Below are 27,432 nucleotides of genomic sequence, written 5' to 3' on the forward strand. Positions count from 1 at the left end.
GATCGTGTTGAATCATAGAGAAAGCCTGGGTTATTATATCATGCTATGCTGTACTGTCTGTACAGTAAAGTTGGCTGCTCTCTCATGTTAACCCCTTGGCGAGATAAGAAGGATGATTACCTACCTAGGTACCTGTGGCCACAGATCGTCAAATCTGACAACACCAGTTTATCTTGTCTCTCTAACCCGTACCTGCACATATTAAAACATACATACAAGAGCCAGACGCCAATATTGCAAGCCACCGATAAATAGTAGCAGCGGCATTAGACGGACAGGAGACGGGTTTCCAGGGCCGTCTGCCAAGTCCCAAGCCAACCTAGCCAAGCCCAGCCCATCTGTACCTATGCCACGCAAACCCTCTCCTCTCCTTTCAGCGGTCCACACAGCCCAGTTGCATTGCTTCAGTGGGTGGAGTCCACTGAAAGATAGCCCTGAATACGCTGTGCCCAGTAAAACAGAGCCTGTCACACCGTCCACCAATCCTTACATCTCATATCAGCCGGGATTCCGGGTGGCCCCCCATCCTTGATCCCATTGGGTACCATCTCCTTCCCCCTTCTTCCTTACAGGACACATAGAGAGACGCCTCATTTCCAGTTTTAGGTACAGGCCAGGCAAGGCAGGCAGGAAGGAAGGAGCTGCTGCAACTGCTGAAAGAACAAGCCCAGGCCCCCGTCACTTTTTCCCACCCGGATTTCTCCCAGCCTCACCACCACCAACCAACACTAGACTACACCATCCATCCATCCTCCGTCTCTCTTCTCCGTCTCCGTCGCTCACCTCACCTCACCTCACATCACATCCAGAAATCGATCTAATTCGACAGCACATTAATCGGGAATTCGATATACGAAACCGCTTCCCATCGCAATCATCTTCATACAACTTCCGTAGCCCATTTAATCTGCAGCTTCAACTTCGCCTGGGCTTTCGCTTCCCCCCTTCGACTTTTCACCCCAGCGTGGTGTCCCTGCCCTGCCCATTGGTCGACCCGCCAAGCATCCCCCCGTGCGCCCAGCCAGCAAGGCCCTCGAACCAATTTCCCTCTCTCTCGTCTCTACCGCCCATTGTCCATCAGCAAGTCAATACTCAACCCAGAGTTAGTGAGAGCGAACCACTGCGATAGGAAGCCAAGTGATTGCAGAGCCCGACGACGTTTCGACGATATTATCACATCCACAACCCCCGATCTAGGCTCGAAATAGCATCACTTCACCTAGTAGCATCTACCGCGTCAGCACTCGCTGGTCTTGGCCTCCAGCGAGTCCTTCACATTCCCGCTCGAAATGCCATCGTTTCTCTCCGATCAGGACAATTCCACAATCTTTAGCAATAACCCCGATATTCTCAACCTTGATCCCACGAATCAGTTCGGGTTCGTAAACAAGGAGAGGGTGAATGGGGGTTCTATCCGCCACACCCGATCCGATACAATCAATGAGAGCTTTGACGAGAGCTCGATTTCTACACACGCGTCCGACGTCTCCGACTCTACACCGGCGCATATGAATGGCAACAGTAACAGCACGCGGCCCACGAGCATGAGCTCCAATTCCAACGGCATGTCCGCTACGGCTACTCACACCCAACAAGACGATGTAAACGGTGTCGGCAAGTTTGGGCCACAGCCCATGCCTAATGGCACAGCGAACTTAGTCGACCGTACACGCCAACACACATCCGATACCAATGGCATCAATTCCAACACAGCCTCTACCAATAATCATCAACAAAACAACATACTATCAAAGCCCTTACCTTCGGAACCCCAAACGACAGACGGAACCTCTGAGAAACCCCCAAGTAGGAGCTTTGATGGAAACCACACACTCTCACTTTCTCCATTTCCTGTAGAGCCGCGCGGTTCTCAGTCACAAACTGCTCTCTCGGCGAATAATAATACGAACACCGATACGGCGCAGGCACTGCACCCTCGCACAAATGGTACACATCGATTGTCATCACCACCAATCTATAACCCTTCAAGCGCAGCAGCCTCATCAACAGGACATTTACAAGCGCCCCCTTGTCTTAAGCAGCGACATACTCTCGATGTACCAAAATACATACCTGGGCGCGGTTCAAAAGACGGAATGGATACAGCCCAAGCTAGTGGCCGCTTCTCTCCTACAAATGCTGGAAGTTCAAGTGGTCGACGACCCTCGTTGAGTATGGGGAGAAGGCCAACTCGATCAATGCAGTCAGATGGACCACGGGATGAGATTGTACCAGATGAGGATGCTCTTCGTTGGGCGGAGGCATTGCGACAAAAGAGAGCTAGCAAGAGGAGGAGAAAGGAGGAGGAGGATGACGATCGCGTTCTTGTCGGTACCAAGGTTGACGAGAACCACGCCAACTGGGAGACGGCCTACAACATGCTCACAGGTATTCGTGTTTCGGTTTCGAGGACGAATGCCAAGCTCGACCGAGAGTTGACAGATGCCGACTTTGAGACTAAGCAGAAGTCGACATTTGACATAGCCGGTAATGAGCTGGTGCCGTCTGCCAAGTACGATTTCAAGTTCAAAGACTACGCTCCTTGGGTCTTTCGCCGCCTCCGAGCTCTCTTCCGCCTGGACCCTGCCGATTATCTGATGTCGCTTACGGGCAAGTATATTCTTTCTGAGCTGGGATCGCCTGGCAAGAGCGGAAGTTTCTTTTACTTCTCACGGGATTACAAGTACATCATTAAGACCATTCACCATGCTGAACATAAGTTTCTCCGCAAGATCCTCAAGGAATACTACCAGCATGTCAAAGACAACCCCAATATGCTTCTTTCGCAGTTTTACGGCCTCCACCGAGTTAAGATGCCATATGGAAAGAAGATTCACTTTGTTGTGATGAACAACCTCTTCCCCCCACACCGAGATATCCACACCACTTTTGATCTGAAGGGCTCCACCATTGGTCGAGACTACAGAGAAGAGGATTTGGAGAAGAATCCCAGGGCGACTCTGAAAGATCTCAACTGGCTGAGGCGACAGCGGAGCCTCGAGTTGGGTATTCAGAAGAAGCGCATGTTCCTAGAGCAACTACAACGGGATGTTGCTCTACTGAAGAGACTTAAGATCATGGATTACTCACTACTGGTTGGCATACATGACGTCTCGCGAGGGAATGAAGAGAACCTTCGTGACAAGACACTACAAGTTTTCAACCCTGGTGGTGAGAAGTCTCCCGACGACGAGCCCAACTCGGTCCTCCTTCGCACACCATCCAAATTAGAAAACCAACGTAAGGCTAGGGAACTGAGACAGATGATTCGCCAGGAGCGACCAGTGCCCATGGGCCAGTCAGCAAACAAGATGCCGGATGAGTTGCAAGAAGGCCAACATCGACCTGGATGGGTATTTGGACAGGATGACGGCGGTTTTAGGGCAACCCATGAAGATAACACTCCAGGGGATGAAATTTACTACCTCGGAGTCATCGACTGTCTGACTCACGTAAGTATTGCACCAAGGCTGAACTTGACGACAACTGACATGATTTAGTATGGAATTATCAAAAAGATTGAGCACTTCTGGAAGGGCTTATCCAGTGACAAGACTCAAATCTCAGCACTGCCACCTGACCAGTATGGTGACCGGTTCTATCATTTCATCGAAGGTGTTACCATGTCCACCGAAGAGGCTCACAGGGAGGCTGAGCGGAGACATCAGGAAATGATTGAAGCGCAACGTTCAGAAAACAGGGTGTCAAGCTGGAATTCTCGCCGCAGGTCGTCTCAGGCCGTTCCACCGATGCCAACGCATGTACCACCTCCACCTCCTGGCCCACGATCTCCGGAAGCTCAGGAAACGCTCGAACGGGCTCATAAGGAGGCCGAGCGCTCTGAGAGGCATGGACATACCGAGAACCAAGTTCCGGACCGAGTCTTAACTACCGGTTCTTCTAGGGACAACCGCGATTCTTTGCAGCATGAGCCTATCTTGCCTGTGGTGCAAGAGGCAGGTGAAAATGGCCGCGACGACACCGAGGCCAAGCTTCCGAGATCCTCCAAAGACCTCAACAAGAGCCTGCCTCCGACGAGAGCACCGCCCCCAACTCCTCCCAAGTCAGGATATACCGGACCCGGAAGCGCAGATAGTGGCTATGCAGGTCTCAGCAATGGCACAGGTCCCGTCAATCAAGGACAGAGAGTGAGCATTGATAGTCTCAACAAGGAGCTGCCGCCATTACCAAGGAAGGATGGGACAGACGACAATGGAGTACGACTGGTAGCTTAGGTTGCGACCAAGGTCAAAGCAAGGAATCACCTCCAGGTTTGTCGAGGAGGACAAAGATGGATTCACGATTAAGAAAGCAAACGACGCAGATACATACACAAGGTTGACGAGCGACGGAACCATCGCCAACCATCAATGATGCATTAGAAAGCGAGACACCTGTCGACACCCCCTTATTCATATTCTTATCACATTCTTATGCTGGACCATCCCTTGACCAGCCATGCACTATTTCCTTACTGTTATTCTGTCAATCGACATCTTTGGCATACTGGACTCGGCCTATGAAAGCAAGTTTCTATTTCAGTCATATTTTCCTTTGTCGGCGACGAAGCAGAGAAGCACTCGGAAAGGTGGTGGGTGAGCCGTATCGCCAGGTTCAAGGGCGGTCGGTGTCTCTGGGGCGAGTGCAGATTATGGTTCCTTTTATCAAAAAAGAAGAAGACACGGATGATACCACCACGCTTAGCACGCTACAATCTGTTTTTGTTTCACTTTTCTTCTGGTCGTTAATCAATTCTTTGTTGACTGGCCCCTTTTTCTCATGGTACTTCGTTTTTGTCATATACTTATTGTCCTCTCTTGGTTTTTCATCGACTGGCAGGGCTTGCACAGGCAGCGGCTCGGGTAGTAGGAATAGATAGATTTGGTAGGATAAAGATTTGAGTTAGCTCATTGGGAGGAATGGGCGTGGTGTGTGGTGTGTGATGTGAAGGTGGTACAGTGAGTGCAATTGCAGTTGTGATTGTACCTTTTGGGGTATGAGTTGGTGATATTGTGGTAGTTTACAGTGATATAATACAAATATGTATAACAAGTACTGGGCTCCCCTCTTGTGAAGCCTTTTCCTTTTCCGTGTCCGTACGTTGTCTCATTCATCCATCATCTTATTGCTCCAGCTCCTTTTACTTCTTCTGGTCCAACATGGCCTGGATATCGCCTACGCCCTTGCCCTTCTCCCCAGCGCCACCCTCTGGCGCAAAGCTCGTCGTAACCGTCATCTCCTGTGCACCCTGTGCTCTCAACTCATCCAGGCGTCGCTTCTTCTGAATATCGGCAACCCTCCACTGCTTGAAGTACTTGACCCAAGCAGCTGCACAATCCCTCTCGAAATCCGCCGTCTCAACTGGACAAGCCTTCTTTGTCGCTGATGGATCCTTGGTGGCGTCGACGATGTTGTGGGCGTCTAGACAGTTGAAGTAGGCATCGCGGGCGGCCCAGCAGATCTTGCGCTCTTGACGGTTTGGTATTGCGTCGCCGGAGCGAATGGCGTCAGCGCGTGATTCGCTTGAGAATGGCCAGAAACCCATTGTGTATTTGTATTTCCTTTTGTGGTTTTTATGCGAGACAAGTTAATTGGTGATGGTGATTGAGGGCGAGACAAACGGGTACAAAATCTCATGAGCCGTGTATCTCTAGTACTAAAGCTGTGGTCGTTTATGACGAGCAGAAGCGGCAGAAAAAGAGGGCGGTGAGATTGAAGTAGTTTAGTGGATAAAGCACAAGCCACGTTTCAGGGTAGCTATGTACTGCTTTGTGTGGCTGATGCACTTTAATCTGTCCTTTGATTGCCATTTACTGCCCTTGCTTGAAGCACCTCGACTTATTCCCTGCATTCAACTTTTCTCCTCTCCTCGTTACTCTCTTTTTTATCTACATTGATTTTCAGCTGCTGCTGAGTCTCACTTTCAATAATCAAGCTTCGAGGGATGAGAAAAAGCTGGGAATAACTACAAGGTTCATGCGCTAAAGCCGAAAGCTCAAAGAAGACATTACAAGACCTCACGAGACATGCCCCTTCGATGACCGACGACTCCTGCACCCTCTACACTTGGCCTCCTACATCAACTTGACGCAAAAACAAAAGATGCCGCGACGTCGTAAACCTCCGCGCGCCGGCGCCCTCGCAGAACTTGCGCCTCTAAAAATCGCAGGCCAGATCGCGACGCTACAGGCGATATACTACTTTGCTGCCCTGGTTCTGATCGTCTTTACGGCGCTTATCTCTGGCTCTGGGTTTAGCTGGACGCTTGTATTTGGATGGGAGGGGCTGAGAGGAGATACCACGCATGGATGGCTCATGGCATTTGTGTTCATGTTGGATGGCGGGTTGGTTATGTGAGTTCTACTGCTTGAAGCACAGAAGCTCCCCTTGTTAGATCCAATATCGTTTGTTGCTAACACTTTCTTTATAGTCCTATCGCAATAGTCGCCCTCATCGCTCGCTCCAAACTCGTGCCCGATTTCGCCTTGACCGTCCACTTTCTCAACCTCGTAATCGCATCCCTTTACAGCGGCCACATCCCCCGCCACGGAGCCTGGTGGTTCACCATGCTTGTCTCATCTGGGCTATGTATCAGTCTCGGAACTTGGGGCTGTCAGTATCGCGAGCTGCAGCCCGTCTTCTTCGGCGGTCGTCCGATTCTCCCTGCTACAGGGGCCGAAGGCGCCGCGCCGCAGCCTCCTCCTGTTGATGAGGAGATGGGTATTGCCGTGAGAGGAAGGGGGCCAGATGGTGGTGGAGAGTATGAGATGGCGCCTATGCAGCCTGTAAGATGAAAATTGGGGTTGGGGTCCTTGGATGTGGTTGAATAGACTTGCATTGCTAGGCGTTTGGGCGCTGTTTACACCGTTTACGTGCGTTAATTTGGGAGAGCTTTAATCAGGGGTCCGTTGAGACCGAGTCAGATCACTAGAGGGTAGATTTGTCTGTCAAGAGACGAATATCAGTATAACGACCAGATCTCACAAAGATTCAAAGATTCATGGGCCTGCAATCGACACTTGTGACTTACCGTGCTATGTTTCAGTACTTTACTTGTTCGTCAGAATCACAGTCAAAATCAAGAAACACCCAAGGAAAAATGAAGAAGAGCTGGCTTTGATGCCTTTGTTGAATCTATCTCAACCTCCATCTTCTGCGATCCCCATTCCCGCCGTGGCTCGTTGTAACCAATATCATTCCCCAAAGAGAACACACCTTTGTCTTATCTTGCTTGTCTTTCTTACTTCAGTACAGTACAAAAACCAGCGCATCCCATCGATTACGCCCATTCCTTTTCTTTTCTTTTCTTTTCCTTTCTTCGCCCCCAATTTCTTCTGTGACCATCCATGGACGTTCTATGCACCAGCCACAACCGCCAAGTTGTCGTATATCATCTTGCGCACCTCGTAGAAAGTGCTTCTTCGTGCAGTCGGCATACCGACGCTCTCTACCTCGACGCGTCCTGCGGAGGTCTTACGGACAGCCACGGTACCGTCGACAACTAGTGTACCCTCACCACGGAATTCAGCTGCATGGCCAGCAGATTGCATGGCACGACGGAGGTCAGCAAGGCGTAGATCACCAACGTGTAGTGGCTGAGCTGCTGAGCGGACGGCCGAGATGAGGTTCGCCGGTAAAACATCGAGAACTGGTGTGGCCGAGGGGATATCCGCGGCCATGTTGGTGAGTGTTGTTGAGGAGGCTTCCTCCGTCTTCTGACGCTTGTTGGCAGCATCTTCATCTGCTGCGACAGCTTCGTTGAGATGTGTGGCAAGGAGCTGTCCGGTGATAGTGACAATACCCAGACCACGTACGTTCTGCCACTTGATCTTTCTCACCAGAGGATCAGCGAGCTTGACAACCCATGCGTTGGTGTCGACACTGGCATCAACGACAACTCCAACCTCGGGAGTATATACGTCAACGGAACGCTCACTGCCTGCACCCGTGTTGCCACTATCTCCGCCCAATGCTCGACGACAGTCCTCAGCCAGAGAAAGTGTCTCATCTCGTTCACCACCAACAAGAATGAGCTTTCGTGGTTGGATCAGGGGAATCAGCATGTCAAGACTTCGCTTGTCATGCAGGCCACTAAAGTCAACGAATGCGATGCGCATGTTGGTCTTCACAGTTTCGGTCTGATATGTGAGTTTACATGGCCCCGTGGGCTCCTCGGTCTCGACATCCTCGACACTATCGAGCTCATCAGGCACGAAACCGTCATGGTCACCAGCTGCAGCCTCTTCTCCGTCAGCGGAACCAGCCCGCATATTCTGTTGCCGCTTAACACCGGCTCCAGTCTTTGCAAAGTCGTCCCATCTTCGTTTCTTGCCGAGCTTGTCGTCAGCAGCCTCCATGCTGGTGTTGTCCTGTCCTTCTTCCTCTTTCTCCTCGGCACGGAGGTAGTCTTCGGGTCGAATGAGCTCTCCAAAGTCGTCTTGGCGCTTTCTTCGGATAGCGATAGGGAACGTCCTCTCTCGGCCCTTCTTCCCTCGAGAGTCAAAATCATATACACCCTTCTTCTTGATAAGCACGTTGATACCGAGATCCTCGTCCTTTAGAACAACATTCTTGCGGCCAGCTTGGGCGATAGCAGTCGAGACGTTGAGTGCTTTGCCCTGTTGTTCGCCATCTTCATCTTCTGAATCAGATGAGGATTCAGATGAGGCATCGTCAACGACATCTGCTGTGGCTTCAAGCCCAGCTGCGCCTCCGCTCTGCTGTGTAGCCTGGAGCTGTCTTTGGGTCGCAAGCCATTGTTGATATAATGCCAATTCGTCACCTTCTAGCGCATGACGTTGGGCCTCGCGGATCTCCAACTCCCGTCCGCCAGCATAAACAAACTCGAGATTCTCTCCGTTTGCGTTTTGTTCTACCGACACACCATCCTTGCGCTCTTTCCACCAATCCCACAGTGTTCGTGCAATAGATGGCTTGTCGGTCTTTGATAGACCTGGCTTATCTGTTAGAATGACCAAGTTTCGCGAGTCTCGTGCCAATCCCTTGATCAAATCCTTTGAGAAACCCCACTCGATACTGCTATCACTGGCCAGAATAACACGGCCTTCCGTCGATACGTTGTCGGGATTCTGACTTAAAAGTCGTGCGATCTGTGCTTTGCGCTCGAGTAGTCGTAGATATTTAAAGTCGAATGGTCCCCCTTCCTTCTTCTCGTTTGCACCGTTAACCTTTCTTTGACCCTCGGCAAAGGCCTCGAACTCTTGGACGATGCTATCGTCCATCCACTCGAGCATACTTCGGGCGTACCGCATTGTGCTTGACATGTTGCGTCCGGCCAAGTATAGCTTGGCTGTCTTGAGGACGCCTGCATCGGAAGCAGCATCGATCCTCCAGGCATGTTCCAAGAGATATGAGAGTTCTAGGACTCGAGCACTTGAATCCACAGGAATAAGAACAGTTCCTCCGCGTGTCACGCAAGCCTTGATAGTGTCGACCAGCTGCTCGTCTCGCTTTGCGCGACCTCCAGTTTGGGCAGTTCGGTCTGCACCACGGCTGCTGCAGATCAGTGCAGTTGGTTTCCGCAGTTGCTCGATGACCTCAGCGCCACCGCCTCCAGCACCTCCCAGCCAAGCTGCTCCAGCAAAGACATTCTCACGTGCCTGGTTCCAGTCCACAGCATACACAATCGATTCTAGGCCATGCTGAATGTGCCATATCGTACCTCCGAGGGTATGTCCAGAGTTGTAGGCGGTGATAGTCAAGCCATTAAGAGGTGGTGAGAATGGCGAGGGGAGAGGTTGATGCGGTTGTGAATATTTCAGCGGTTGGATAAGGGAGAAGTATCTTGCAATCTCTTCGTTCGTGGGGGATTGTAGTAGTAAGTTCTGTGCAGTTGTTGCAGTCTGTGTTAGCGAGTATGCGCTCTCAGTAAGCGAACTCTGAGGGATCGTTGTCGCTGCGGCTGGACTCGATGTGTAGAGGTCTTGTATGAGGGTGCGACCAAGGTCAATGACTGGTCGTGTCGCATACACGGGGATGCGCGTGAACTGTGGAATGTTCTTGCAGCAATGGGCGTAGGCAGCAAGATGCGAGGCCGTCGCATGTGTAACGAGGATGAGCGAGAGAGTTGTTACTTGTCTATAGCGCATGATTGTTAGCCATCATCGTCACTATCAGATGCGCAGGGGGGAGGGAAGGGGGGCATACTTCTCTATGTCTTTGAGCCTTTCAACATCAAAGGTCTCGTCCCATCCTAGATCCACAAGCACCTTGACTCCTCCATCGAGCTCAAGGAGCGATTGTGAAGCGGGCGAGTCTGAAAGGGCGCCCTGGAGCGGGCAAAAGGTGAACATGATTGTATGGGCGCAAACGTGATTAAAGAAAGGATCAGGTCAAATCGAGGTTGCAGTTGGGAGTAGAGTTGCTGCTATATGGATTGTAACAGCATGGTCATCGTTAGATCAATCTTAGATGAGTCGAGGATGATTAAGTATCGAGGTGGGAGTTTTGCAGCTATTGAATTGTCATTTCATTGTCCTCTATTGATGCGGACAAAGACAGTCAATCAGTCGTCGCGAAGCTTGATTATTCTGCCCTGCCCGCCAATTGATTGATGCGCGTAGCACTTGCAGCAGCGCTGTCAAATGGAGTTCGGGTCGGTTAAACTATAGTCCGACTTACACGCGACATGCTACTGATTACGTGCATCAGGCATGGAACGGATGAAATAAACTACTTATTTAAGGTATGATACAAAGGCTGCTTGAATTAACTCAAATGCGACTACAATGACCCCGGATCTATCTATGTTATACAGTCACGAATGTGAGGCCGTCAAGACTACTGACCATGCACAATATAACTGGCATTCAGTCAGTGACTGACAAGCCAACCAATACGAATAGCTTCATAATCAACATTACAATGAAAGGCTCAATACGAGCAGACCAATCCCACGACATCAATCCGAGCCAATTTAAAGACATGTCTCTCGTCCATAAATAGCACTGTCAACTATCGTCAATAGCTTCATCCTCTCGCCACCCCTCCAGGCCTCTAAATTGCCGCCTATTTCCATCGCACCCCTACAGCGCTTGTCCGCAAACACCAATTCTAGGCTTCGATATAAAATTAAGGATTGCTTGCCTGGAACTATCCGAGACCCTCTGTTATTTAGCAGCATCATTCATTTCCCTCTTTTTCCCCAACTTCTCCCTTACGCGTTCTTTACGATCTGTACCACACCCTGTCCGGCATCTCGGCATCGTCAAGGTGACGCGGCCCTGCACTGCGCGCCACCAAATAGCTAAAGACACGGATAAACGGGAATGCAGACACTATCCTCCAACTGACAACAACCTTAAATCTACTGTAAATTTTACCTCATCGTGCCGTTGTGCCGCCCCTGACTTACACTAAACGCGTACATACGTACCTACAGTACAGCACAACCCGCTTCGTCAGCCGGCCTGATATTACACCCTGGGACGAAACGTCACTCAAACATACACACAGAGAACAGAGACACGATGAATTAGGTGGAATAATGATGATGGTCAAGTTTGGTCAACGTGCTCCTGACATTGTTCAGTAACTATGTACATGATTTGGTATTGCAAATGGCACCCAAACACCACTGAACCATGGCTCTGCCTTGCATGAACCCTTAAACACCGTTCCGTTCATACCTCTTCCCTTCCCGGTCGTAAAAAAGCACGCTGAATGATCGCAGTCAACCACCTTTGGTTGCTGCCCCGTAAAAAATGAAGACGCCGTTACAATGCATATGATGGACAAACACAACCCCTTAGCATGTTGGCCTCTAACTAGGCTGATTCCTGGAAACAGACTCTTGGCGTGTCTAAATGCAAAATTTGCGGTCCAGCATTCTCAAGGCTCTTGCGTCCTCACTGACACCGCCCTTCTCCAGACCACAGGCACCAGCCGATCTAGGGCTGCTGCTGGCGCTGCCAGGCTTGGCGCTGCCACTTTCACTAGGTGCGGGAGTAGGGTGCAGAAGCGCTGAGAGGCTGGCCCTGTTGGATGTGGTGGCAGGAGCTTCAGAATGAGAGCTGCGTGGAGGGCTGACGCTCATAGTGCGGCTAGGGGGGGTGCTGATGGCAGCGAGAGACGATCCTGGAGGGCCATTTGTAACAGCACCAAGACCTGGCAGCGCAACCTGGTGAGTGCGAGAAGATCCATTCACCATGGCGGCTGGAGCAGGTGCCTGCAAATGATGCTCTCGAGGCGAGTCGTGGGCTCTAGGGAGAGTCGGGTGTGAGTAGTGAGGAGATGTTGACTGGTAGGCGGGCTTGGCGGGCAGAGGAGGAAGAGGAGCACGCTGCTCATAAATAGGTGCCTGATGGTAGTGTGGGTGAGGAAGACCTGGGTGGCCGGGGTGAGGTGGAAGTTGCTGAGGAATACCGTGGGGATAGGGAGCGGCGTAATGGCTGTAAGGAGGAGTAGCGACGGGAGAAGGAGGCCATCCATAGCCAGGCTGGCCATAGGGAGCATATGGTTGTTGACCAGGCTGAGGAACCATATAGGGAGGCTGCTGCATCGGCGCCCGTGTCAGAGCAGGTGTAGTGTTGGCCTCTCCCATGCTGGACTCAGGATACATGCCCTTGACAGGAACAATGCCGCGCAAATTAGGATCATTTGTTGGTTGTTGAAGCTCAGGCTGGCCAGGTTGAGGGCGAGAATAGTATGAGATAAGGTGAAGATGCTGGCCGGTTGAAGTAGTGATGCTGAAAGATTGCTTCATCAGGCCGTCCGCCTTGTATCGGTATCCCTCAGGCTCCCCGTCATCTAGGTCCTCGTCGCTACCGCGTCCAGAATCTGGAGTCTTGCCACCGCCTCGTCGGGAAGTGTTGAAACCACCACCTCGCTTGCCCTCCATCTCACGATATGTCAGGAAACTCCCCGAAACTCGGCTAGCGCTCCACGACTTTCCATCAGTCCATCTCCTCATACCAGCTTCCCGCTCATCCCAAACAAAAACCGAACCAGATCGAATTGATTGCCTCTCCTTCTCTGAAAGTCGTCGTTGCACACGGGGCAAAATGCCTAATCGGCAAGCCTCGAATAATCTGATAGCATCGGCGGGTGTCCGCACATATCCGTGGTACGTTTCCATTGTGAAGGTGTGTGATGTGATGTGATGTTATGTGAAAGAGATATTCCGCACGAGGGCGGGAGGTTAAAAGAAGTTTTTGGGGGTAATGGATCCAGATCCAGTGCCCTGGGTAGGTTCTCAGCGTCTTTATAAATAAGGGCCTTGTGAGAACCAAGCAAGCTCTGGCTTGTTTGTACGCGGCACCCCACTAGATCAGATCGAGCCAGGGCGTGGGCGTGTGAAAGCCGAATGTGCGAAGGTGACTCCACAAGGGCTGAGGGTTGAGCGGAATTTTGTCCACGTATCCACCTGTGGTAGTGGGCTCGTCCTTCGCTTTCTTGGCGTTCCTGAGAGCGTTGGGGCTTGTGAAAGTGTTTGTTTGGTCTTGGTAAGGTGACGAGACTAAGTAGGTTTGTTAGTCTTGTGCCTGTAATGTATATGCGTGAAGCGGTAGATGATGCCTGAGCGCAGGTGTGAAGTATCGTGGTAGAGTAGTAGAGTGTATGTGAAGAGAGAAAAGGTTGCAAGGGGATGGAATCAAGATGTGAGTTGCACACCGGTGATCATATATAATCCCCAAAACAAGGTCGTAAGGGAAACCACAACGCAACGGTACAGTGACACACTCCAAGCCCACATCCCAGGGGTTTGAGGCTCGACTCCCTGGCGGGAGTGCCGTCGGAGCCGATTAAGTGGATGATCCACTCGACTAAAATTTCCCTTAGATTGAGTATTTGCCGCTTGGCGATGTCCATCATGAACTCGTCGGATGTAGTAAGATGGACCAAGCAATCTCACAGCTCGACTTGACTTGACTCAACTCGAGCCAAGACCCGGCTTGCGATTGAGATCAGGACCATGCCATGAGAAGCAAGCACACACGCGTAAAAGTCGATTGCGGCTCTCAGGCGCCTCAGAGAAACCCGGTTCAGTGAACACAACGGTCCCACGAGTGCTTCCAGGACACTTGATCCATGCACCAAACCGCCTCACCTAGGAGGTATTGCGCCGGATGCACCGAGTACCAGAGGCATAGGAAAAAGACACAAGATCTGAGACGGAGACAAACATACCTATCAAGGACTCTGTAGTTGCTCGAGAGTCACGGCTTGCTGCGTTTGTCGTCGAGTTGGTGAAACGGATAATTTGCTACAAGAAGCGAGCGAGCATGTATGTATGTAATGTTGGAGTGGAATGTCAGGTCAAGATTAGGAGAATTGTTCACTATTCTTCTTGTCCAGAAACAGGTCAGCAGGGTTTGATGAACCGTGTCCTCGGACAAGACGGGAAGACAGGGAGGGGCCAAGAGCAAGATACGGTTGCAAAGGCAAGTCAGAAAAGGGAATCAGAGGCCTGGAGGCGTAGAGTCGGTGGTGGATAACTCGGCGACGACATGGCCGGGAGTGTGGAGAAGCACGGAGGACGGCAAAGAAGGAGGGTGTGAGGGAAGTCAAAGGGATGGTGTGCAGGTAGACACCTAGGCACTGCCTAGGGGTGAGGTTGAGAGCGTCTAAGACTCGTCTAAGCTTAGGCTGGTCAGGACAAGCTTTTGAAGCTGACCCACCACCTAGGGGCTTTAGGGAAAGATGACGATGCAGGGCCAGGGCAGGGTCGGGTCCAGAAAGGGCATGATAGGCGTGAGAAGGAGGGAAAATGCATGACAGATCACGGCTATCGGATCAGTAGTGGGAGGTTGTAGCATGGGTACAGGAATGAGGTATCCGTGGAGGAACTTGTGGTGGTGGTTGTGACTGACAGCCAGCCAGCCACTACCGTATGTGTGTTGTTTGCAGGTTCATCCATCATACATATGTACAATAAATGCAGTGCAGTGCTTGTTCTGGATAGAATTAAGAAGCTTACCCGTATGATTGAGTCCGTCACACGCTGGCCTTGATAGATAGCAAAGAGTCTGGAACCTCGAGAGACTGACTAGCTGAATCTACCAGTAGCGGGAGATATAGTCGTGGGGGAGGCGTTCCCAGGCGACTCTAATGGGCATCGGCGACGTTTCGGTGCGCCCGTCTGACCGGCTTGATTGTTTCGCTGTTTCTGACTGTCCAAGGTATCGTGATACGGGGGGCGGGGGCATAGGTACAGTAGGTAGGTAAGCATCCATGGATGTATAATTAGAGCTGAACCCTTTGCCATGTATCCGAGTTGGCGTAATTACTAAGGTAGAAAGGTGAGGCCTTTCTGTTATCGATACGAGACGGAGCGTTAGGGTTTCGAACTATCGACAAGCGAGTCGAGGGAAGGTGCAAGGGAAACGCAATCACTCGGATAGACGGCTCGAGATGAGGAGTTACTTATATAATGGATAACTAGGTAATTTACGCTGCGAAGGAGTGGCGAGTAAGTTGATGGCTTCAAATCAATCAATCAATAACTAACTAATTTACGCTGCGAAGGTTGAGGGGTCCTTTCGTCGGTAGGAGGGGAGAAGCCTGCTCTGAAACGTCTGGCGAATGATCGAGTCGAGAGATGATAGTTTATGAGTCAAAAACTCTGTTCAAACCCTACTTAAATCAAACCCCATTGGAAAGATAAAGTCTCGTGAGATCAATACCGACGATGTTGAGCTAAAGTAAGTTTACGGTGGATAGACATGCCTAAAAATTGGCCTGTAGTTGTAAAGGAACAAAAAGTCTCACAGAGGCCAATGCCAAGCACCACTAAGAATAACCATAAATACTACTATAATCATTCCTTGCGCCAACTGACAACAAGTAACTCGACCAGAATGCAAATATCCTAATGCCAATGCTGCAACGTAATGCAATGCTCAGTCAGTGGCACTCATTTAACCGTCCAAACCAAACTGCAGCAGTCATAGATAGACAGACAGTGACGGTTCCGGCTCCCAACACTGCGGATCCCCTCAAAGCCACCTGAGTACTCCGTACCCTTATTTGCATGCGGCAATGCGGCAAACAGTAAGCATATCAGGAAGCCAATTATCCCTCCCGAGCTTATTTCGACCTGGACTTGGCTCCGTCTGGCTCAGATCCCCAATCCGAGGCTTGTCCCTTGGCTGCTTGGCTCCTCTTGGCCCCATTACCTCAGCAGGTGACGGGGGCTAGAACCCATCAGAAGGCTGAATTAGGCCGCTCCTGGAAAGCCCCGTGCAGGGATTGAAAAGCCACTGAAGCTTGGCTGCTGATCGTCTTGGCTGACTGGATGTGAATGGGTGAATTTTCTACCAGTGGTCGATTGTGTGTGCGTATTAGATACGTACATACATTTTCACCGCTATATCAGATTTCGTTGGTTGTTAAAAACAAGTCCATCATGTGTTAGAAGATAAAAGACAGTCGGCCACGAAACGGAACTCTCGGCTTGTGGGAGAAGCAGCAACATCGTCCAACGTACGTCCTTCTACCGCACAAAGCGCAGAATAAGGCCGGATGGGTCTCGTCTAGAAATAGTTCAGGAGGGGAGGCCATGCTCCTAAGCGAGACCTCAGTGCTTATCAGGATTATGATGAGCAGTTCTTGGCTCGCGATGAAACTGGCAAGACATTTTTGTTTTGACGGAATATGCCTCCTCAGAAAGAGATACTTAATAAATAACACGAGACCAAAAAAAAGATAAAATATAAAGGTATTTCCCGTTCTATGTTACAGTGTTGTTGTTGCGTCTTTTGAGCCTTATTTGGGTTTCGTAAGCCCTTGGCGGATGATGCGGCTTGCTTTGGAACACTCCTAATTTCAGGCTTGGCACCAAGTGCCGTGGCCCGAGTCTAGGGGTTGTCGGGAACAGCCTCGGATTTGTCGTGCTCTTTTCATCATCTGGGGTTTTCTCCGACTCCAAAGGACTTGAGTTGGGTTTGGTCACAGCACAAATTACGATTGTCCAAGAGGCCGAGCTTCAAAGCGTCTTGGCTCGCACGAGATATCAGGTTTTGATACTCCATGGCATCGCACAGACTCAAGTACTCAAGTCCTGGTGGACCAGACTTCATTTCCTTGTGCAAGTGCCAAGATCGATCAGTTACTCCTCAAAAGTTCCCGGTGTCAGAGAGACAGAGAGTCATGTACTTTGTCGTCTTATAGCCCACTTGGTCTCCGTTGATCAACTATCAGGGATGTTGGTGCTGTGAAAAAGTTCCTCGCAGGTTGATTGCTTGCCCAGCTGAGACAATCTCGAATTGTTTGCTGTTGCTCAAGAGCCGTTTCCTGTAACCTCGATGTAACCTCTGTTTGTTGTGTTTCACGTAAACTTGACGATGTAATGATCTACGCTCGTGCAGTACGGTACATACATAATTCCCTGAGCGAGATGGATCAGTGTCATTGCGCGCGCATACATACATACATACGATACCTGCCAGGAGACCCTATCATGCCAGTTGATGTTGGCTCGTTCGAAACAACGCTCGTAAGCACTCAATCCCACACAATTCAGCCTCCACAGCCACTCCAATAATAGGTAGGTGGTCATAGTCAGCAACATCGTCATAGCCGTTGTTCAGTTATGGAAATCTATTCGAAACAAACAGAAACCAGCATTTCTAAACAACTTCCTCTTCTGAAAAAAGACGACAATAACAACGACAGCAATAAGCAAGATTATCACCCCCCATCGGCACGCACGGCTCAAGTGATGGGCGCCTGCCGCCTGTAAATAAAGTTTTCCTCAGCAGTTGATGACGAGATGACGTCTGCCAGGCACCACAACATGTCCAAGTTTAGGGTCCAACTGATGGAGATCTTCAAGGTAAGCTTAAGCCTTTGAGAATCTCCGAAGGACCCACGAAGTTGCCTTATTTGGGGGCTCTTTTCTGCCTCTACCTCTCCCAGCCCGAGGCTTGTCGATCATGTCCATGTCAGGTAACGGTCATAGAGCGGCTTTTGTCATGCATTCCCACTCAAAATCCCTTTGCCGTGATACACGCACTTCCGCGGGTGTCGTATCATACACCGAGATAAATGGCAACCACAGGTAACGTTGACCGCCGTGACTGGCTGACTTATGGGGATGAAAAAATGGAGAGTGCTTGTGAGAAGTTCTTCTTCTTCTCCTGGTTCTCGATTTTCCTGGCGAGCTTGGGCTTGTAGCAGAAAGGAAGGTATTAGACTGTGCATCAATGCGTGTATCAGGCATAACCTCGTTTACTGCTTGTTTCCAACAAGCGCCAGACCCTGATCTGTGTGTCTTCTTTTTTTTTTTTTTAATTCTCCTATGAAGGTTTCTTATTTTGGCCATTCAGAGATGAACGGTTTCAGAGAGATCGACTGCGCCCGCCTCTAGCCCAATGCTTGTTCTCCTCACGAGAGCCCATGATTGTCCAGGACACGTAACACGGGTTCCAGTGATCAAGATCTTGACCATTAGCGGGTTCTGTACGGAGTACTGCTCTCGATGTAGCAGTTACAGTGGACAGGATGGCCTGGGATGAGGTTAACTCGGGAAAATCGGCGGTTTTCCCCCCCTGGAGACAAAGTCCCCCATTCCCCACGTCCCCAGGACATGACGTCGACTGTGCCGCTGTGCCGAGCTGGGCGTTTGTTAATGTCTCGTCTCTGTCTCGGTGTGTTTTTAGAGTCACGGCCCTTTTGCATGCATGTGCTGTAAGAATCACTATCTCTCCCTGTGAACCACTGGATCTGGATGTGCTGTAGACTACTTATGTTGTTGATTGTCACCGCCCTCGGCTGGAACGGGAGTTGAATGTTTTGAGTGCTGAGACTTGACGCATCAGGATCGACATCATATGCCATGCTATGCCTCCTGTGCCAGTGCTCAAGCCTCCAACTCCCTGCTTTTTCAGACTTGTCTAAAGCTTGGCCTATGGATACTACTCTGCTGTGTCACAGAGCCAAGATGTTATGTACTGTACTGTACATACATACATGCATACATACATGCACCGACGACCCATGTTTGTTTGAAATTGACGCGAGAGGAAGGCCATTTGAGCTGTTGGTCGTCTGAGGGTTGAGCTTGGAAAATCGGCTCTGGACGGTGCACACTAACGCGCAACCCAGCCAAGCATGTACCAAGGATGGAATACGACAGGCGAGACGCTCCAATTACATTGCCATGTTGATGAAACAACGATGGATCGTGAGGATTATGTACCAAGGCTCGGCGGGAAGCCTTGTCAGTCAGCACTGTTCTTTTTTTGTGAAGCGCTTTGTGTAGAAGTGCCAATGCTCGAGGTTGAGCAAAACTGCCTTGTTCTATGCAGCTGATGCCGCCAAGAATACTGTCACTGATGCCATGGAAATTGTTTATGACCGCGGAAAAGACAATAGCGTTTTCTCACTTTACGAGTCGCCCAATTAATAAAATACTGATTCCTTCAGAACTGCCAAGACGGATCGGGGAGGGCTCGGCGCAGGTGGTATGTACCTTGGGTCAGGCGGCCTCTCATTCGAGCAAAAGCAAACGCCCTGGTTTAAGCATGAATTTAAGCGTTGTCAGCCACTTGCTTGGCACGGGTGTCATTCCGCCCTGGGGCGTGCCCCTACAAGCACAAAGTGACGAGAAGTAGCCGCGTCTTCCAATCCCAAGACCGCAGCGACGCTCATCAGGAGCAGATAATGTGCTCAGCGTCCAGGTAGACCCTGCCTGAGCCCGCAAAAGAGGACAGTGGACACATGGTTGGCCGTCAATTGGAGCCCGTGGCTTGCGAGATGTGGTCTTGGTATGGTTGCGAGATGCCGTCGCAACCGTCTTGGCTTTTTGGCTTTGCAGGGGTACGTAGCGGAAACAAAAATGTGCGTTTCTGATTCTGATTACGATTCTAATGAAACGGCATTATCTGGGGCACACTTCACTGAGAGTCTTATTCCCGGGCGTGTTCGCGGTGCCGGGTGGATCAAGATTTGTCTTGGCTTTTTGCTAAGAGACCGCTAACCGCGGACAGGAGAAGTGAGGTTCAGTTGCCAAGAGGGAGAGGTGATGATGATTGTGCGGTTTTCTGCTGTGTAGCTGTCACTCTAGTCACTGTGAGTCGTGTAAGTTGTGTAAGTTGTGTTCTAAATCACACGCAAGGCGTCCGAAGCAACAGCGGTATGAAATAGGCCGCTGTAATCATCATGGCGGAGTCTATCCAATGTCACCATATGGATATATCGGCATCTCAATGCTCGCCCATGTGCTGCTAAGGACTTAAGGTGTCGCGCTAGACAGGGCCTCTCCATATTTCTAATTCTCGCGTGCCGATCTGTCCGTTCAGATCCCTGTCCACAATGACTCGGCTGACGCCACACACTCACTCGCCCTCCCTCCCTCCCTCAGCGGGCGAAGCTTTTTGTCTCTGTTTTTAAATTTTTACCGTGCAGCCCGATAAAAAGCTTGGCGCTCGGTGGCTGCATGCTTATTTATTTTAACCATCGCATCATAAACCCTTGAACGGCCATGATTGGCTCGACAGGTCTCCCATTCCTAGATACGGTACCATATTACCAGCAATCTCGTCGAGATGGGCTGGTTATTCTGTCGAGTCTGTGCCATTGCCAGTAATCGGATCATGGTATAACCCAAGTGTCGCCGATCTACCCGTCCAGCCGACAAGGTTGAGGCAGATAAAGGGGTTGTTAACACGTTACCCTATATCGTCAAATGTGGTGGCTCAGCAAAGGATAACCTTTATCACGTTCATTCATTCGTTGGCATTGATTATTGCTATGCTGCCTGGTATTCTTAATTATGACACCATACAGCATAATACGTCCAGAACCCAATCACCGAATGCCCAGTCGACTTACTCGTACTACAGCAAACCCTGATGCTAAGCTTAATTGTCACTGAAACCACGAGGTTAAAATTCTGCCTGATAAAAGTTCCGTGACCTGTTGATCCAAGGAATGGACCAGAGGAACCCACCAGTTTAAGTGATTAGTGCAACTTGGCAGGCCCAAAGTCATCACACGTTACTCTGCATCGTGACAAGCCTCAATCAACTCAAGCAAGCACCAAGGAAAGCTACGGTGCAAAACAAGCCATCACCGCCACGACAAGACTTTATCTGAACAAGAGCCAGTGGCCTCGCTTAGAGCGAGCGCCATTTGCTTCGCATCCTGAGCCAAAAGTCCGTCCATCTTGGCCCCCGCCAAGGTTCGCCGAGACTCATCTATCGTCAGAGTCTGGACTGGGCGCCATGCATTTAATTATTGCGCTGGGATAAAATGAGGCACAAAAAATGAGAAAGTGTTAAACCTGATCCCCTGACCTGACCTTGTTGCGGCCTCGAACCTCTCTCTTTTTTTTTTTTCTTTTCTTAACTCAAAAACACCGCCAGGATCTTTGGTGAATGTGATACAACGCCGAGAAGCGGCGGGGGGCGTTGGGCGCGTGGTACTGACAGCACCAGGTTTGGTCGGTTTTGGCTAAATAGTTCAAGGCATGGTACCTTGCCTTTTACTCAGACAGGCAGGCAGACAGGACTCTTGGTGTCTTTTAAGCTCAGGCTAGCCCGTAACCAACAAGCAATAGAGGTAAGCATAACCACTGAAATCTGCCCGCCGAGGGGTCTAGACCTTCTGTCAGATGAGGCTGAAAAGGGGGTCCATCAACGCGACCTGATTGGTCAGGTTATGATACGACGAGACGAATTACGACAGTGCAATTATTGCCCTTGGTATGCAAGGTTGTCTTTTTAGAATCATCAGATGGGTCCCGTATCGAAGAATGATAAATAAAAAAAAATAAAAATAAAGGGAAACAGGTGACATGGTCAAAGGTGAAGCTATTTGTCACGTATGACGAAATGGTTTGCACGATGATGGGGCGAAAGAAGGAAAATAGAACAAATCCGTGGATCTAAAGAGAGAAAAAGAGGAGACTGAGAGAGAAAAAAGAAGGAGAAAATATACGATGATGGATCACCAGAGAGAGATCAAAGCTTTACCGACACTTACACCTACACCTACGACCTACCTCTATCGTCAGAGGTTCCACTAGCGGATACTGTATTATCTAACGGAATGTGTGCCCATTTCCCGAACAAGGGGTCTCATGGATAAGTCGGCATCGATCATCCATTTTGCGTGGTTTTGGTTTCTTGGTGTTTGCTGTTGTCTCATTTCCATGCCAATAAAATACGAGGAAAAGAAGAGGACAAGTCAATAGATTGGCAAATGATTCACAGACCACAAAAGAACAGGGCACTCACTAATTTACCTGAATTAATCTATTCGAAAAAGTCATTGACTGCCGAAAAACAGAGTTCCTTCAAACAACCCTGTCCCATACCGTGATCCATCTTAAGCTTATTTTCCAACTTGGAAGAGGGGGGTTGCTCAAAGCCGTAAGTGACAAAGACGAGACCCCGTCTCGCTCGCGAGTGGAGGACAGGGCACTTTTGCGGTTGGAGTTGGCTAGTCTAACTTAACTGAACTTAACGTGCCATGGAATTTGACATGAGACGTCGAAAAGAGAAAATATTGCGCGGGACCCGGCAAACCCGGAGATAGGTAGTCAATAACGAGACGCCGCACCAACGACGCCGTTATAACCGATTTATACGTCCAGGGCATTTGGAGAACCAGTTTTACGTCTCGAGTTTACGGTGGACATTACGTTCCAGTCAGTCAGTACATACCCAAGTCTGCTTCTAAATCAGGGCTTGCTTGCTTGCTTGCTTGCTTGCTTGCTTCTGGAAACAAGTTGCAGCGCCGTCACTGAATGAATACGACCAACGGTAATAAAGGGCCGAAAGTTTCGGTGCTTGGCACGGCCGAGTCCTGTTGTTCCAAGACCCGTTATTTCCTTCTATTTCTCTCCCTCTGTAAGCTAAGTCCCGTTCCATATCAACAGACGGTGGGTGATAGGTAAAATTATTGCTATGTATTACACCGAGCGTTGCCGTTTTATCCATCTTCAGTACAGAGTGAGTGAAGCTGCGGAAATAACCCGTCCGCTCAACTAAAGTAGACCCCCCCCCCCCCAACAACGGCTGCGTCGGCACGATCTCTGGGTCGCTGTGCCGCGGGATGATGGCATACGCCGCAAGATGGACAGATATGCTTATTATCACCAACTGCCAATGCTGGTATAAGCCCTCTACCTTATTTCCACCGCTAGCCCACTCCCATCCATTCGGTGGTATGCCCTGCTCCGTGCCGTCAAAGCCGTCCCATGAAACGCGGGTTTGCAAACAAGCGATACGACTGGTGGATGGCGCCTCAGCCGTTGGCTCGCTATCACTAGGCCTGTACTTCACCACTTGGATTTCGTGGTGGCGGAGTTTCGGGCTATCAGATTTCTGTTTGGCGCTATCACTGCCTCTGTTGCCGTTTATCCAGATTCCTTCTCTAACCCTGGTTGATGGGGGCCGTACTTCCGGAGCAGTGCCTTTTAATTGATGGATTGCTCGAATTACGATACGTGGTCTCTTGCAATGCTACGAGCTTGAAACTAATACCAGAAACATGTGGGAATTGCTGTTACAGACAGTTGCCGAGGAAAACCATCCATGTCTTTCTTGGTGTTGAACTGGACTAGTCGTGGTTCTCACGATGGCTTTAGGGTAGATAGCTTTTGGCGAACAAGAAGTCGCAACAGAGTAACTCGATCGTTGGTATTGTATCTTTGTATCTAGTCCTCCCAAACTGACGGCATCCAAATAAGTCAGTCCTGATGTAGAGGTATACCCGTAGTAGATGCCTATATTTCTACGGGGAGTGTCTCCCGATGTTCGTGCTCCTTCGATGTTGTTCTTGATGAGGAGAGCCTTCTGAGTTATCTGCGTTACCACAAGACTAAACGTTGGAGGGAATATCTAATCGTCATAGGAACGATGTAGCATTCACACTTGTACATTCTGGAAGCATGTTACTCATCAGTCAGGTCTTCTGGAACCCAAGTCGAACCTTGTGCCGGAAGGTATCGTGACCACCATCGAGCTAGCGATGCCTACCACATACAACATTGGGCATTGGCCGTTATTAACAGAAGCCAAGATTCATTGCGAACCTACGGCATCAACGGTATTAACGACACTACCGAGTTGGATGTAGTCACTTGGCATAACGAGTTCTTTGAACACCATGCCACGGCATGTCCAAGGCAGCAACTGTATTAAGATCTGCCAAGGCCACATTAGGAAAGTTCCTCCAACAATGGGAAACAAGCTACGAATATTGTCAGACGTTACAAGCAGGTAAGATTAACGTAGCATTGGTCACATCACTCCCGTCAATAGTTCCACGACCACAGAGAACCCGAAAGACAACAACGAGAGAGTACCTAGTATACACCAGCATGATCCATCGCCAGTATTCGCGACAATTTTAGCTCAAGGAAAAGCAAAAAAAACCCGTGTGCTTTGTTCTTAAGTTTTGGCTTATCATGTCGTGACCGATCCATCACAGTGATGGTCTAGAATGTACAGATGTAATACACAGTCCCCCCAGATACGACGATATAAACATGAATCAGAGATCTGAAAGATCCCACCCTCGTCCTCGTCCTCGCCATCGGAAGATCCAGTGCTCTCCCCGTCGGCCACGCGCAGCAAACCTAGATCATGCAAACACGGCATGCACTCATCCGAGTCAACTCAGGAGCTCCTCTTCACCGCATCTAGCCCACACGGCTGAGATGCTCTGAGAGCCCATCGCTGTGTTACACAGTACTCGCGATCCATGCATGGTCCCAAGGGAAAGATGAGACAGTGCATATCTCGTGACCGTTTGTCCTGATGTGATACACAAGTGTCGCTTGCTTTGGTGTGCGCAACGTGTCACGGCAAAAAGACATAATATCAGATCGCTCGCTGAAATGAACGCATCTCTCAGGGCGGAGGGTTATCCAAGGTAGGCAAGCATTAACGAGAATGTCCTGTTGGGCGTAGAAAGACGGTGAAGGCCATATTTGGGTGGCCGAGGCAATGAAAATGAGAGGAGATGTGCATGTCCGAATCAGCGCTTAGCAATCGCATCGATGGTAGTGGCGTGGAAAGGGGACGACATCACGGACGTTGGGCACGCCAGTGAGGTAGCTCAGAAGTCGGTCGAAACCAAGTCCGAAGCCACCGTGAGGGGGGCAGCCCCAGCGACGCAGGTCGAGATACCAGGCCAGCTCCTTGCCCTTGTCGGAACGCTTGCTGGGAACTTCTAGACCAAGGGCCCGCATGTTCTCCTCGAGTTGAGGCAGACGGTGCTCACGCATAGAGCCGCCCGCCAGTTCACCCAGGTGAGGAACCAGGAGGTCAAAACAGTCCACTGTCAGACCCGAAGCCGGAGACGAGGATGACTGGCGCATGTAGAATGCCTTGATATCCCGCGGATACTGTGTTATGAAGATTGGGACGTATGCATCCGTGGCTTCGTCGTAGCCTATCTTCTCAGCGAGGTACTTCTCATGTTCCGATTGCAGACCAGAACCCCATATAGGCTTGTGCTCAAATTGGTCGGCAATAGGCTTGAGAATTTCAAGAGCCTCACTGTACGTGATTCGAGGCCATGTCTTGGTGGTGAGCATACCTCGCCATCGACGATCCAGTTGTTCCTGGCCAACTAGGTCGTTGAATGCGAGACGCTCGGAAGGTTCCTTCGAGTCAACTCGGTTCTGCTCAAGCTCCTTTGCAGCATTGAGCCCCTTCAACCCACTGGCCATCGCGTTCAGCATGCGCTGTGCTAGGTTCATGACTTCCTCCATATTATCAACGAAGCTCATCTCAGCCTCGAGCATGTAAAACTCGCTGAGATGTCTCGACGTATCACTCTGCTCAGCACGAAATGTGGGGGATAAGGTCCAGACGCTGCCGAGCGCTTGAGCGAGAGCCTCAAGATGGAGCTGAGAAGAGACAGTCAGATACTTGGGATCACGGAAGAACTCGTCAGGAGAGGATGCTTTGACAGAAAATGCTTCTCCAGCACCCTCGCAATCAGAAGAAGTGATGATAGGAGGGTGCGTTTGCTGAAATCGCTCACGGAAGAAGAACTGTGTGAGTATGGCGGTGGCATCTGATCGAAATCGGAGCATTGTTGAGTTCAGAGGCGTTCTTGATCGCAGATGTGAGATAGTGCGAAGACTTTCAGGGGTCTGATATTTGTTCTGGATCGGGTAGGTCTAGATATGTGTAAGAATAGGCCTAATGCATGATGTCCTGACGCTCTTGATAGACGTACCATAGGATCAGAGCCTCCGAGAACCTCCACCTCTGAGACCTTAAGCTCCGGGTGTTCTGGGGTGATTGACGTTTCGGCCTTGCCCGAAGCCTGAGATGTCCCATTGATGGCAGGTTGTTTTTTGCTCTCGTCAACCCATGTTCCTTTTAGGCGGACAGCTGCGCCTGGACGCATACTGTAGAAAAGTCAGACCGATATCAATATGTGCAACTCAAGACCTACATACTCAGTAGCTAGATCCTTGCCCACAACTACCTGAACAGGCCGCATGGACGATCCATCGGTGATGTCGATGAAGCGTACCCCCGAGCTCTTCCGCACTGATCTGACCCATCCGCAAACCTCGACATCAGGCACATGGGACGATGGGCCCCAAGCTTTAAGCTCAGCCACAGTTTTGATGTCTTCCTGGCACTCGCCAGGGACCTTGACCGCATACGGTCTTATTTGGGGTCTTGGTCTTCCCAATCTTGGCACTCTCGATGCACGAAACGATCTCATTGTGAGAGATGACGAGTCAGTTGGTTGTTCTAATAAGCATCAGAAGCTAACTGTGGGAAGCGCCTATCATCAACACCCAATCATGGGGCCCAAATTTGCTATGTTGGGAATCAGGTCCGCCTCAAATCGGAAACATGCGCGTAATGATGGAGAAATAATTACGCCTTTTGTCGGTGAGTGAGATGGGCTGAAGTAGTGTCGTGGCGTCCAACGCAAGGGGATACCAAGTCTCGATGGAAGAATGGTTGGCTGTGGAGAAATTTTGGGAAATATCACGGGCTGGTCTAGGGTAACCTAATCGCCTTGCCGTCAGGTACTATCGATTGAATACGAAAGCAGAGTCCAATGAGAATGGCGGGGTCGAATTTGGGCTCCCGTTCTGGTCAAGCGGCGGGCCCTTAAAAGAGATGTACCGCATCGGATCTCCATTTTGCTGGGACGAGCTCGAGCTGAGATCGGAGGATGTCCTGTAGAGGTGTCGATGTCATGCTGACCAACTCAGAGTGGCTGGCTGCAACAGCCGAGGCGCCTTAGGTAGGTACCTACCGAGGGACCTTACGTAGGAGGAGGTACCTCTTCCAAGTCAGGACCTGAGCTCTGTAGCTCTCGGTACTAGGGTAAGTAAGTAGTATGTATATGTGCGTGTGTCGAGGTTCTTGGAACGGTTTAGGTTTAGAGTTGTTTGTTCGATTGATGTGGTTTTCACCTTATCGTCTACAATTACCTACGGGCGGTACCTCACGCACGCACTCACTGCACACTCACCAAATT

General features: G+C 50.2%; 6 protein-coding genes across 6 annotated transcripts; 2 read left to right on the top strand and 4 right to left on the bottom strand.

Annotated features, from left to right (window-relative positions):
- Window positions 1-1,289: 1,289 nt before the first annotated feature.
- On the top strand, window positions 1,290-4,235 carry FSUBG_621 (1-phosphatidylinositol-4-phosphate 5-kinase; the record flags this gene model as incomplete). The annotated part of the gene is made up of 2 exons (XM_036684385.1): window positions 1,290-3,452; window positions 3,501-4,235. 2 exons carry the CDS (start codon window positions 1,290-1,292, stop codon window positions 4,233-4,235), a joined length of 2,898 nt encoding a protein of 965 aa, XP_036543638.1.
- Window positions 4,236-5,140: 905 nt separating this feature from the next.
- FSUBG_622 (cytochrome c oxidase subunit VIb) lies at window positions 5,141-5,545 on the bottom strand (the record flags this gene model as incomplete). Its single annotated transcript, XM_036684396.1, has 1 exon — window positions 5,141-5,545. The coding sequence occupies one exon, from the start codon at window positions 5,543-5,545 to the stop codon at window positions 5,141-5,143; it is 405 nt and encodes a 134-aa protein (XP_036543639.1).
- A 557-nt stretch (window positions 5,546-6,102) lies between these two features.
- Window positions 6,103-6,794, top strand: FSUBG_623 (multi copy suppressor SYS1; the record flags this gene model as incomplete). The annotated part of the gene is made up of 2 exons (XM_036684407.1): window positions 6,103-6,353; window positions 6,431-6,794. 2 exons carry the CDS (start codon window positions 6,103-6,105, stop codon window positions 6,792-6,794), a joined length of 615 nt encoding a protein of 204 aa, XP_036543640.1.
- A 561-nt stretch (window positions 6,795-7,355) lies between these two features.
- FSUBG_624 (Cleavage factor two 2) lies at window positions 7,356-10,313 on the bottom strand (the record flags this gene model as incomplete). The annotated part of the gene is made up of 2 exons (XM_036684418.1): window positions 7,356-10,098; window positions 10,168-10,313. 2 exons carry the CDS (start codon window positions 10,311-10,313, stop codon window positions 7,356-7,358), a joined length of 2,889 nt encoding a protein of 962 aa, XP_036543641.1.
- A 1,508-nt stretch (window positions 10,314-11,821) lies between these two features.
- Window positions 11,822-13,096, bottom strand: FSUBG_625 (cAMP-independent regulatory protein; the record flags this gene model as incomplete). The annotated part of the gene is made up of 1 exon (XM_036684429.1): window positions 11,822-13,096. One exon carries the CDS (start codon window positions 13,094-13,096, stop codon window positions 11,822-11,824), a length of 1,275 nt encoding a protein of 424 aa, XP_036543642.1.
- An 11,859-nt stretch (window positions 13,097-24,955) lies between these two features.
- Window positions 24,956-26,661, bottom strand: FSUBG_626 (asparaginyl-tRNA synthetase; the record flags this gene model as incomplete). The annotated part of the gene is made up of 3 exons (XM_036684439.1): window positions 24,956-26,101; window positions 26,161-26,335; window positions 26,387-26,661. The coding sequence occupies 3 exons, from the start codon at window positions 26,659-26,661 to the stop codon at window positions 24,956-24,958; spliced, it is 1,596 nt and encodes a 531-aa protein (XP_036543643.1).
- Between the last annotated feature and the right edge of the window lie 771 nt (window positions 26,662-27,432).

Source organism: Fusarium subglutinans (genome assembly GCF_013396075.1).
Source record: "Fusarium subglutinans strain NRRL 66333 chromosome Unknown NRRL66333_c0000003, whole genome shotgun sequence".
NCBI classification, from domain to species: domain Eukaryota; kingdom Fungi; phylum Ascomycota; class Sordariomycetes; order Hypocreales; family Nectriaceae; genus Fusarium; species Fusarium subglutinans.